Source organism: Mixophyes fleayi, chromosome 6 (genome assembly GCF_038048845.1).
Source record: "Mixophyes fleayi isolate aMixFle1 chromosome 6, aMixFle1.hap1, whole genome shotgun sequence".
NCBI classification, from domain to species: Eukaryota; Metazoa; Chordata; class Amphibia; order Anura; family Limnodynastidae; genus Mixophyes; species Mixophyes fleayi.
Window position 1 is genome coordinate 28,211,345 of NC_134407.1, and position 13,145 is coordinate 28,224,489.

A 13,145-nucleotide genomic window follows, 5' to 3' on the forward strand; every position below is an offset into this window, starting at 1 on the left:
AATGCACTGACATTATCAAAAACAAGAGGTTGTCACATGCTAAAACTCCAACATGTATATGATGGAGAGGATGGAGGAGCAGCCGTATGTGTAGTGTAATGCAGACCTGTTGAAGGTTTTTTATATATTTTATTGTGGTGCCCAGTGCCCACTCCTCTACGCAGTCCAGGTACATTTATTGGTGCGAATCAAACAAGTTGATGGTTTTCTTATTATATATATTGTGGTGACCCACTCCTCTACGCAGTCCAGGTACATTTATTGGTGCGAATCAAACAAGTTGATGGTTTTCTTATTATATATATTGTGGTGACCCACTCCTCTACGCAGTCCAGGTACATTTATTGGTGCGATTCATAAAAGTTCAGGGTTTTTAAGATATTGTGGTGACCCACTCCTCTACGCAGTCCAGGTACATTTATTGGTGCGATTCATAAAAGTTCAGGGTTTTTAATATATTGTGGTGACCCACTCCTCTACGCAGTCCAGGTACATTTATTGGTGCGAATCAAACAAGTTGATGGTTTTCTTATTATATATATTGTGGTGACCCACTCCTCTACGCAGTCCAGGTACATTTATTGGTGCGATTCATAAAAGTTCAGGGTTTTTAAGATATTGTGGTGACCCACTCCTCTACGCAGTCCAGGTACATTTATTGGTGCGAATCAAACAAGTTGATGGTTTTCTTATTATATATATTGTGGTGACCCACTCCTCTACGCAGTCCAGGTACATTTATTGGTGCGATTCATAAAAGTTCAGGGTTTTTAATATATTGTGGTGACCCACTCCTCTACGCAGTCCAGGTACATTTATTGGTGCGAATCAAACCAGTTGATGGTTTTCTTATTATATATATTGTGGTGACCCACTCCTCTACGCAGTCCAGGTACATTTATTGGTGCGATTCATAAAAGTTCAGGGTTTTTAATATATTGTGGTGACCCACTCCTCTACGCAGTCCAGGTACATTTATTGGTGCGAATCAAACAAGTTGATGGTTTTCTTATTATATATATTGTGGTGACCCACTCCTCTACGCAGTCCAGGTACATTTATTGGTGCGATTCATAAAAGTTCAGGGTTTTTAAGATATTGTGGTTACCCACTCCTCTACGCAGTCCAGGTACATTTATTGGTGCGAATCAAACAAGTTGATGGTTTTCTTATTATATATATTGTGGTGACCCACTCCTCTACGCAGTCCAGGTACATTTATTGGTGCGATTCATAAAAGTTCAGGGTTTTTAATATATTGTGGTGACCCACTCCTCTACGCAGTCCAGGTACATTTATTGGTGCGAATCAAACCAGTTGATGGTTTTCTTATTATATATATTGTGGTGACCCACTCCTCTACGCAGTCCAGGTACATTTATTGGTGCGATTCATAAAAGTTCAGGGTTTTTAATATATTGTGGTGACCCACTCCTCTACGCAGTCCAGGTACAATTATTGGTGCGAATCATAAAAGTTCAGGGTTTTTAATATATATTGTGGTGACCCACTCCTCTACGCAGTCCAGAAAGATACCTTGTTGCAACGTTTTGGACTAATAACTATATTGTGAGGTGTTCAGAATACACTGTAAATTAGTGGAAATGCTTGTTATTGAATGTTATTGAGGTTAATAATAGCCTAGGAGTGAAAATAAGCCCAAAAACTTGATTTTTAAACTTTTTATGTTTTTTTCAAAAAAAATCCGAATCCAATACCTTAAATCCGAACCGAGACCTTTCGTCAAGTGTTTTGCGAGACAAATCCGAACCTCAAAAATAACGAAAATCCGGATCCAAAACACAAAACACGAGACCTCAAAAGTCGCCGGTGCACATCCCTAATATATATATATATATAGTGGCACGGCACCCTTCTCTTGATTCACACAAAGACAACTTCTTGCGGTATAACTGGTACTGTTATTGTTACATCACAATAAACAGCATAGACTTCCATCAGGATGACACCAGGAAACCTAGCACTAGCTAGATATAGTCCTCCTGTCTAGACTCCGGCCACTGTTTTGCATTGGCCGCCCCGTATAGTAGCACAATACCGGTTTCATACTTGAGACTCCTCCCACAGCCTTAGCCTGATTGACAGGTGACACTCCCACCTGGTTCTTAGCAAAGGAGATCTCTTCAGGTGGTGTTTGATCTGTTTCACTGCAGACACACCCAGCCAGCTGTAAAAGAAAACATATCCACCACCTCCATGCAAGTTAAATCATATTTTATACTTTTATTTTGTCATACCTATGTCCTCCATCTGTTTATCTTTGAACTAGGTACAATGTTAAACAATTGTGTAATGTCTGTGGGTTGGGTAGTAAATTACGATCCTGATAAAGACAACACTACTTACCCCATCGCAAAACTATCATTCCCAACATCCTCAGTGGAAAAGCTGACTTGCAACAAAATAGAGAGATCGAGTGTCAGGCGGCCAGGAATGGGCCGGCATTGTTAGTGCTGTTAAAGGGAATTGCCCCTTTAACAGCACTAACAATACTGTCGCTTTTACCAGTGACATCATTCCTGGCCACCGGACACTCGATCTCTCTATTTTGTTGCAAGTCAGCTTTTCCAACAGTCGGCCCGCTGAGGATGACGGGAATGATAGTTATGTGATGACTCTGTAGGGGTAAGTAGTGTCGCTGTGGTGGTAGTCGGGAAAGCGACTACCACCGATGTCTGCAGCCTTGCTCTGCAGACTGTCAGCGGTATAGTGAATTCCTCTCCTAGAGGCATGTGGCATATCACTCCCTTTCTCACAATATATGTCACATTGGCCCCCTCCATAGTCACGCTGCTGCCCCCTCCATCATCATGCTGTTCCTCTCCATTCTTTACTTACTGACCTTCTTCTCATCTGTCTCTTTTTCTTCTGGCATGGCTCCTCACTGACAGAATCAGGACGTGATGATTACATCATGTCCGGCAGTCAGCGAGAAGCAGGGAGGCGGGAGCAGGTCACCTGAACACATGACAACCGCAGATGCAGCTAGGGGAGCGAGGCACTGTCGGGTCACACTGTACCTCGAGCTGCCCCCGCATGCCGACCTCTGGCCTAAGCGCTGAATGACTTGCGTCGCGTGGGGCGGCCCCTAGGTCTCAGTGCCCCACGTAGTTGCACTTCTCGATCATGCCTTTAGCTACCACTAATAATACCTATACAACTGTGATGGTTTAGATCTATGCATTATTGAGATAGCTGGATTCTATGGGTAGAAATAGTTTATATATCGCAGAGAAGCACAGTCATTTTAAAAATGTTGCTACATAAGAACAGGTTATTCATGGTTTCCCAAATAATTTATTTCAAAAAACCATATATCTATATGTTTTGATTCAGCCCAGTTTTGTTAATATGTTTTGAAAGTTCACGGGTGCGTATGAATTTTATTTCGGTCAATGAAACACAACATTTTGGGGGTTCTACCTCATTTTCAAATACATGTTTCTTGTTAACTCTATACGTATGTGCCTTGTACTCAACTCAACTTTTCAGTTTATTTGTGGCTGGCCGATGAGGTCCTACAGCCTGAAACAAAATGTTTTATCTATACAATTGAGCATTTTAGAGCCAGAAACCTAGATAGCATCTGACTAACTTTCACAAGCACTGAGTTGGCACTTTGTCCTCTTATTGTTCTCAGCTCTCTAAGGACATACAGAGCTTTAAATTCTTGGTTGAACAAGAAATTCGTGTTGGTAACCTACAGCCGGCCACTGCTACTATCATCGACTATTATGAGACAGGTAAGTTGCACAGCTTAATAATAAGAAATAATTAATTAATTTATATACTAAACGTCCGCCATTAGAAGGATAATATTTATATTGGCTGGCACATCAGAGTTCCCTTCCCCTCTGAGCAGAATTTAGTTTTGGAGCCCTAATATATCGGCTCACACACTTGTGATTATTTGGCTTCAAATGCCTTCCGGTGTTGGCGTTGTTTGCTTATGTTCAAATAATGCTTGTGTTTGATAATGATATGCAATGTGTATTCTTATTTATATTTGATAGAAGCACATTTGCAATACATATATAAACTTGTTTTTCTCTTTCAGGTGATTTTGCTGTGACAAAGTACAGTGCCCCCTGCTGTTCAGAAGGTACAGAATACATACTTATATCTAGCATGGGTATTAGTACAAATCCTCCTGTAATTAACTGAAAAGTATTTATGTTGTAGAGCTGTTCTTATTGTAATGTTATTTTCTTTAATGATTTCATCATCATTTAGATGATCCTGGAAATGCATAACAGAACCGATTAAGGAAACACAAGCAGGCCCGTGATCTTGGATAAAGTGAAGATTACCCTATGTCTAGGGATTAGCCCATTGTTAAAACGAATTAGAACTTTTTTCCACACAGTCACAAAATGTACCACGCCAATAAAATTTGTTTTGTTTTACCCTTGTATTTCAGTTATTAAAAGCCCATTATGATTTATGGTTCCACGGTGTAGTTTTTTTGTATTTTATATTTTTAAGGACTGAAAATAATTTATCTTTTAGTTTGATGAATTTTGCAAACTATTATAAACATTACATTATCTTACTGCATGTAGAAAATAGATTTGTTATATATTTAAAATCAATGTCTGATTTTACGTTTTCATGTGCATGTGTGATTTGGGGATAAGATATAAAAAACAACTGTACGATTGTGGCCACTAAGGGGCCAAGAGGTGAAAGGGCCCAATGTTTGTGTGATTTGGAGATCATAAAAAACAACTGTGATATACTACAAAATGACAAGAAAACACTTTATAATGTGCACCAAAGGCAGGGCCGGATAAAAGGAATGGAAGCCCCTGGGCTAATGGGGCCCCCATTCCCCCGTGAGCCCCCCCCCCCAACCCCCTGTGAGCCCTTTAGATGAGGCCCTGACTGATGGTTTCATGTCTCGAGAAGAGTAAAGGTTCCTGTTTCCAGTATTCCACAGTAGTTATAGACAAACTCAGGGCACAAGTAAAAGTTGCATCCATGCGCAAATTGAACTCTTGGCGATTTGCTCATTTATCTTGCCCATTCTGTTCCATGATTTCCCCCATGTCCTCCTCCCATCTTATTTTTATTTCATGTATCAGGTGGTAAAACGTGGACCATGTGAGATCTCTGGGGTTCGATTTAGGCCTACAAGATGATTCTAATATTGTTGGATGTGTGAGTTCTCTCAATAGCAAGATTGAGTTGTGCAAGTGACTGATCTGGAGGAATTGACAGAAGTAATGAGATGAAACGGGAGGCAAACTCACACCTGCAGTTCTGTGAATTCTGTAAAGAATTGTAGGAAAGTTATATCAGTTAAAAATGTTATGTTATGTTGCAGTTGGTCCCAGCATCTGTGGTCTCGACTTGGAGGGATTGTTGCGTATTAGTAGTATGTATGTGTGCTATAATCCCAGAAGGAGTGAGAAATGTGTTGTTGGAGGCATTAGTGAATTTGGTGGTCTGTCTTTGATTGATATCCATATTAAGGTATTGGGGGAAAGCATGCCTAACATGTCCGCTACAATATCCACCCATAGTCTAATGTTTTTGTTGGAAATAAGTAGCACTGGTTGTGTCACGTAGGATGCTATATAATATTTTAATATGTTAAGGAAGCCAAGGCCACCATCGCTGGTGTGCCTCTGAACACATTCATTTTAACTACTGTGAATCTACCTATCCATGAGCTAAATCATTTATCCCAAGTTTGTCTTTTTATCCTCGATCATTTTTACAAACTTGGCTTTGTACAGCTAATCTTGGTGTCTCTGTGGGGTTGTTATCTGAAACTATAGTTCTGCATGAGAAGTTGTTGGGGGGTAAGATTTGTCTGCATTTATTAGCATAAAGAAAAGAGTGATATATGGGATTTTGTTAATGTCAACATTACATCATCTGCATATAGGGAGATCTTATATCGTTTAGGGCCAGCTCAAGTGCCTGATATGTCTTGATTATTTTGAATTCTCGCTGCCAAGGGTTTCATCATGAGAGTAAACATAAGAGGGGACAAGGGCCGGCCTTGTCTTGTACTGTTTGTAATGGCAAAAGTGACTGAAGCCGTAGCGTTAACTTGAACTGATGCAGTGGTATTGTGGAACAAGGCGGTAATGTCACATTAGAAGTGACCCCAAGGTGGTTTACAGGAATGTCCAGGAGACCCTATCAAGCTCTCTTTTGGCATCTAGTGAGACAACAAGGGCAGGGGGTAGGCTCCAACGCTCTTCTAAGATTGTCTGCTTCCTGGCACCATGGGCCAACTCAGACTTGGTCTGGGAGGACCAGAATTGTAAGGAAGGCAGCAAGTCTGTTGGCCTAAAAGATGTGTTCCTTCAAACGGGCACTCAAAACTCACCTGTTCCTGAAAGCCTACCAACCATCCACTTAACCCCTCATCCACTCTGCTTGTTCTCCCCCCTCTCCCCTGGTCTCTTTTTCTCCCATGCATCACTGCCTCCCTCCGTGCCTGTTTTGTCCACCCTCCCTTAGGATGTGAGCTCGCATGAGCAGGGCCCCCCTCCCCTCCTGTCTCCATACCTACTCTTCTGCTCCGCCCTCACTCCATATGTCTGCCCGGAGTTTCCGAAGCATTGGTACTTAGTGTTTATTGTTCTGTGATGTTTTACCCTGTATGGTCTACTGTTTGTACTATGTAAGGCGCTGCGGAAACCTTGTGGCGCCTAACAAATAAATGATAATAATAATAATAATAATCCATAGATGTCCATAAATTAAGTTTTACCTGAATGTCTGTAATATCCAGTCTTGTTTTATTACTGTGCTTGTCACCAATTGTAAAGCAGAATATGCTGGCGCTATGTAAATGTTAATAATAAATATACTGACCGCCAATATGCCTGGAGCCCATGTCCTAGGGATCTGTTCATTGATTTCAGCCGCTCGCTTTGGGAGAGCTGACACAGGCTTTGTCCTGCCATCACTCTGGAATGTTCCGCAAAAAAGACTGAAACTGAGTTCTCCTGCCGGTGTTACTGTGCGAAATATCTTATCCTTAAAATACATTACAGAAACCTGCAACTGCTACCAATTATCTTAGCTTATTCCACTCCCTTCCCGAGTCACCTACTTATCTGTTGCCTAAATTCTCACCCTATTCCACTTACCTATTCTTTGTATATTTACAGCATCTCCCAAATTTGTTACCCAGCTCTGACATGTCTCTCCAGTGATACATCATCATTCACGTTAATCTCTTTGCAGGAATATAATGATCAAACTTTAAGGGGTATATTTACTACAAGTTAACCCGTGCATGATACTCATGCATTCTAGTCAAATCAAGCTACTTAAGGTGTTAAAAAGGGTCTTGTCATGCATTTGGGCCTAGCCCAGGCCTCCTCAGGGGAAGAGCGTTACTTCCCGACGCAAGCGCCCTTTTTTAACATGGTTTTGTCCACGTCACCACCTCATCATTCTTCTCCATCACCTCATCCTTCATCTTTATCGCCACATCTATCCAGATGTCTATCCAGGCACAGGGATCTCTCTCAGCAGTCCTGAGTATCACACTCCTCTTGCTCTGTCACCCCCGGCAACCACCAACCACTCCCCACTGTCACCCCCGGCAACCATCAACCACTCAAAACTGTCACTTCTCCTTCAAGAAATATATATATTTTTTTTTTAAATCTTTATAAATACTTTTAACAATTAACAAATTAAATTAACAAATTAAAAACATCTTAGTATACCAAATTTCAGCCGTTTCTGAGTTTTTTTTCCCACACACACTAAGAATTTAGTAGGTCAGTGTATAACTCCGCCTAGCAGGTGGCGCTGCAGCTTGGTTTTTTTTTCCACACACACACAGACTAACACACGCCACTAGGCTTTTATATTATAGAAACTGCAGGTTTGAAGAAGTGGAGATGTTGCCTATAGCAACCAATCAGATTCTAGCTGTCATTTATTACATTCTACAAAATGACAGCTAGAATCTGATTGGTTGCTATAGGTAACATCTCCACTTTTTCAAACCCGCAGCTTGATAAATTTGTCCCTAAGTCCTGTATGTTGTTGTATATCCCACTGTATATATATCATATCAACTGTATTTTACCTAAACCCATATGTATTTATATTGATCCTGTCTGTTGCAGATCTACCTGTACTACTGTACTCAGGCATCTACTGCTTATTTGTCTGTATATGAGAATGATTTACTACTCAACTTGTTTAAGGCAGGTCCTCCTTGTAACTCAGACTGTTCAATGGTGTTCGGCTGGATAAAGAATTGGACCTCAGTTGATTTGAGCGCTTTATTAAAAGTATCATTAAAACTACAGCATTATAAGAAAATAGACATTTGAGAGGAAGAAAAATATATATATATATATACGTTTTAGCATTACAAATAGAATATACATTGTTTTCAAAGGGTCAGACAAACATTACAAACAGAGCGGTTTTATTTTATATTTACTCTTTTAAATTAAATGAAAAATGGTTATTTGGTTTAACTATAGTAAGATCTAGTATAGTAAGTACTAGCCCTGCCTCACGGCCAAAAAGTATACAAATATGGGAGCAAGTCATAACAAAAACGAATAATTTACTCTCATAGAGAGGAAATATATAGTTTTCCTAGTAAGGATCTAAAACTGTAATACAGGCCAGCTGGTACACTACAGTACGATTATACCTCACGTTATTCATTGTAGAAATATGCCGCCTGCGGCTGAGCCAAGGCTGGCAGGACATGCTGTTACTTGTAGTTCTAAAACAGCATGAGAGCCACAGATTGCCAAAGCTTGATACAGTGGATGTGAAATTTGTCTTGGTGATATATGGCGTTCAACAACTGACTGACTAACGCAAACTAACATATTAAAAATACATATTTTGCAAAATTATAATACATGAAAATATTCATGTCATATTACCATAGTTGGTATCATTTTAAATAAATTCTAAGGATGCTGCTGGTGAACCAGTAAATCTCAGCACATCACATGCAATTCTACCAATTCAGTTACAACAGACATTGTTGTTTGCATTTTAAATATTCCACTTTAATAAATATCTACTTATAGTGCCCAAAAGAAGAAAAAAGACTGTAAGAATCGCACCTAAGAAACAGAAAAGGCTATTTTAAAGGGCAGTTAGTCTGTATTGGAAAAAAAACTGGGGCTTTTCTAAGGATACATCCATAAATCACTGGATTATCCATGGAAATTAGGAACAGTTGGTAACTATGTATTATCTATATGGTTGGAGCACATTTCTCAGAGGCCTATGAAAAGATTACTGGACCCCATATATACCAAAGAAAATTAGGAGCCCAAACTCCATATTCTATACTCACCCAATGAGAGTTGATCCATCTTAAAAAATAAAAAAATACACAACACTACAATGTCATACACACATTTTATCAATATGACAGTTCTGTGAAGTAAACATATATTGGTTTAACTTTCATCCTGTACCTGAAATAGTTTGTGTAGGGATTAATTACATTCTTAGCATGATTAATTCAGTTCTCAATATTAAATCTCTTGGCTCTAAAGTCTCTGAGAAAAACAGTCTCTAACATTCTGCTGTCAAAAACAGAGAGTAGATGGAAATGATCACTGCACAAAACTCTAACTAGGGGTAGGTTTATCAAACATTCTAAAAGAGGTAAAGTGGGCATGTTGTCTATAACAACCAATCACATTCCAGCTAACATTTTCGAGAATGTACTAGATAAATGATAGCTAAAATCTGATTGGTTGCTAAGGGCAACACCTCATCGTTTCCATTTTAGTAGGTTTGATAAAACTACTCTCTAATTTCAAAATTGAGGAGTCACCTGTGGTGGTCCCATTTCCTCACCTTTCTTCTCTTTGTTCTTAGAGATATATATTTTTCTACAAACCAATACTAGAGGTAACAAAAAAAACATTGGAGGATGGGCAAAGGTAACCTAGTACATTCCAGAGCAATGATAAGAAACAGGTCTCGGTCTGAGGTGGTGTTTTCATATAGCATCTGATGGCCAACATAAGACTTTAATCAACAATAAACAATATAACTGCACTTAAATGTCACAGTGTCTGCATAGCTGGGTATACTTTACAAATCAAGCAATGTTTCCTCCACTATTATTAGGGAACGGGGGCAGAGATTAAGATTCAAAGGCATATAAAACAAAATGACAGTTGTTGTTAGAGTTTATCCTTAAAACTGCATATTTGTGTGTATCCAGCAAAATGAAAACATGAGGTATTGGTTCATATTTTGATCAAAACATTTAAGCCTGCACCCCAGTTTTGAGGGCACCTCATTGTATGCAGGTCCTACACTTACCTATATGCTTTGAACACTATTAAAATGCAGTTAATATCAGATGCCCTCACCCCCCAGGTATCGGGGCTTACATCTAAGCAAGGGCGGGCTTGTGAGCCACACCCAAATGAGCCTTAAATAGGCTTGATGGACAGCTGCTCAGACAACATAAGGCAATATTTTGAGACAAAACCAGAGAAAAGGGCATTTAACTCCTGTCCTTATAAGGCGCCATGCAATTGGGTTGTATTATTGTGTCCCTTCACCATTTTGTCTACTTTTAGAGCTTTTAACTGAGGCTTTCCAATAATTGATAGGAGTCATGCAGCTATGGGAAATTGTTTTACATGTAATTAAAAAGAGCTTAACAATGCAAGTTTGAAGGATTTTCTCTATATTAATATCAAGCCACCATAAGATACAGTCACTGTATATTTAAAAAAGTGGTCTTAGACTAAAAACCCCTTTAAATCAGCGCTGCAATATGGAGCAACATCAAATAAAGTGAACACCTTGGGCCTGATTCATTAAGGAAAGTAAAGCAAAAAAAAAAAAATAGTAACTTTGCACCTGGGCAAAACCATGATACATTGGAGGGGGAGCAAAATTTAAAATGTGAGGACAGATTTATAGTTGGGGTAGGGAATATCCTAGATCAACTATAAATTTCAGTGTAAACATAAAGCTATCAAGTATTTTTGTGCTACATGAAAAAGCAGCCAGTATTTAACTTATGTGCAAACTAATAAACTAATTTGCACCCCTTGCATTGTAACATGGTTTTCTCCTGGACAAAACTTACTCATTTTATTTTTTACTTACTTTCCTTAATGAATCAGGCCCATTGTGTGTCCCGGATTACCCGTTAAAGGGGGGAATGTTCCCCGAACTGCATAGCAAGAACACAGACCTTGGTTAACCAGATTCCAATCCTGGTTGTGACTGCAATAGTTTTGCTTGATTGACTACTTGGCTAGTGTAAGTGCAACTTACTTTATTGCACTAAATAAAAAACTGCACTTGACCTATGTGCCTTCATTATATTCTTTTCTAGCGCTCTCCAATCAAAATCCTATCATTAACCCCATCAGTGCGGCAGTGTTGCTTTGGATACCAGGTGCAGCTGGATATACTGCATTTATGTCTGGCTTTATGTCCATTTCATACACATGAGCGTCTTCCTAGCTATTTCCCAATAGAACTAAGAACAGATTGTGAATGAAGAATAGCATTGGCCTAGCTGCACCACATCAGTTTAACTGTAGACGTTGAATGGCCTTGAGCAAGCGCTAATGATCTTTATCAATTAAATAAATCAATTACAGTACTATGACAATAGCATTAGGGATTAGGAGAGAAGGTGCTGGTTCTACATAGAGACTTTCATCAGAATCCATCTATTCAGAGCTTCTCTCAACAATTCAAACAGGTTGGTAACATTAGCTACCAGCGCAGCCTGGCAGGGTACAGAGCGTACTGCATGTTCAATGCCTGCAGGTGATGTCTAAACCAGAAACTTTGTGAATATTCAGCACCTTCAGTGGAAAATCAGATTCTAAAATGGTATATAATGGAAATCGCCTTTCTCCCATTTCTTATCATCATCATCATCATCATTTATTTATATAGCGCCACTGATTCCGCAGCGCCGTACAGAGAACTCCTGTACAGCGCTGCGGAATCAGTGGCGCTATATAAATAAATGGTGATGATGATGATTCTTTGTAGTTAATGCACGAGTCTATAATCTGCAAAGGGGTGTCTGTATTGTAAAGTACTCGCTTGGTGCAAGTTGAACCTTGGTCCCATCAGACTACAGTATCTCCCTCCAGTTCGTAAAAGGAACGCTCCCATGCTTTCTGCCAAACTCTAGGCGAGATTTCAGGGGAGTTCTCTTCAACAATGTTTTTGTTTTTTTGCCCCCCTCCCAATAAACACAGATTTGTGAAGGCCCCGGGCTTTTGTTGTCCCACGGACAGTTTCTTTTATTTTCCAAAAACAAAAAGCTTTAGTGTTGTGACTCTACAGAGTATTTTTTTTGGGTCAGTGGTACAAATTCCTGAATAAATCCATTTTAAATCCATGTTGTAACAAAAAGGTGAAAAAAATGGCACAGGGGTGAATATTTTTTATAGCCTCTGTATATTGTGTGACTAAGGGGTATATTTACTAAACTGCGGGTTTGAAAAAGTGGAGATGTTGCCTACTATTTAGATTCTAGTTATTATTTCAGTACATTCTACAAAATGACAGCTAGAATCTGATTGGTTGCTATAGGCCACATCTCCACTTTTTCAAACCCGCAGTTTAGTAAATATACCCCTAAGACATCTTCTTTTCACTATGAGGATAAAAAAATACTACTTAAAATCTGATATCCAAACACACACAGTGCACTTCAAGAAAGTCTGTTTCATAGCAATGGAATAAATTACCTTTTATAGAGGACTGTACCACATGTTCATGCATGCGCCAGTAAATGGTACTTACTGACATAAAGGGCACAGAGTAGAGCAATTAATATAAACAAAAAAAAACAAAAAGTTAAACCTTCTAGATTTATTTGCAAAAGGTACATGACGTCAGACTGTCAGTTAATAACTGATTCAAACTATAGAATCCGCAATGAGATCGGTCTAAAAACACAAAAGAAAAAACAGTCCAAAAATGAGAACATGTGGAAATTACGTTACTGTCCAGCAGCTACAAAATAAATAAAATATTACTACTTCATCTAAAGCAAATAGGACTAAGTGCAGCAGTAATTCTCCAATGGGCCCGAGTCATTAAGGAGAGCAAACATAAAAAAAAAGTAACTTTGCACCTGGGCTAAACCATGTTGCATT

General features: G+C 39.2%; 1 protein-coding gene across 1 annotated transcript in view; it reads left to right on the plus strand.

Moving 5' to 3' along the window:
* The window catches only part of LOC142160968 (alpha-2-macroglobulin-like), a 99,960-nt gene extending 95,490 nt beyond the window's left edge, over positions 1–4,470 (plus strand). The window contains exons 34-36 of the mRNA XM_075216125.1: positions 3,662–3,764; positions 4,079–4,123; positions 4,255–4,470. Of these exons, the coding sequence (XP_075072226.1) occupies positions 3,662–3,764; positions 4,079–4,123; positions 4,255–4,274 (168 nt within the window). The 3' untranslated portion in view covers positions 4,275–4,470. The remainder of the gene's footprint in view (positions 1–3,661; positions 3,765–4,078; positions 4,124–4,254) is intronic.
* The last annotated feature ends 8,675 nt before the right edge of the window (positions 4,471–13,145 follow it).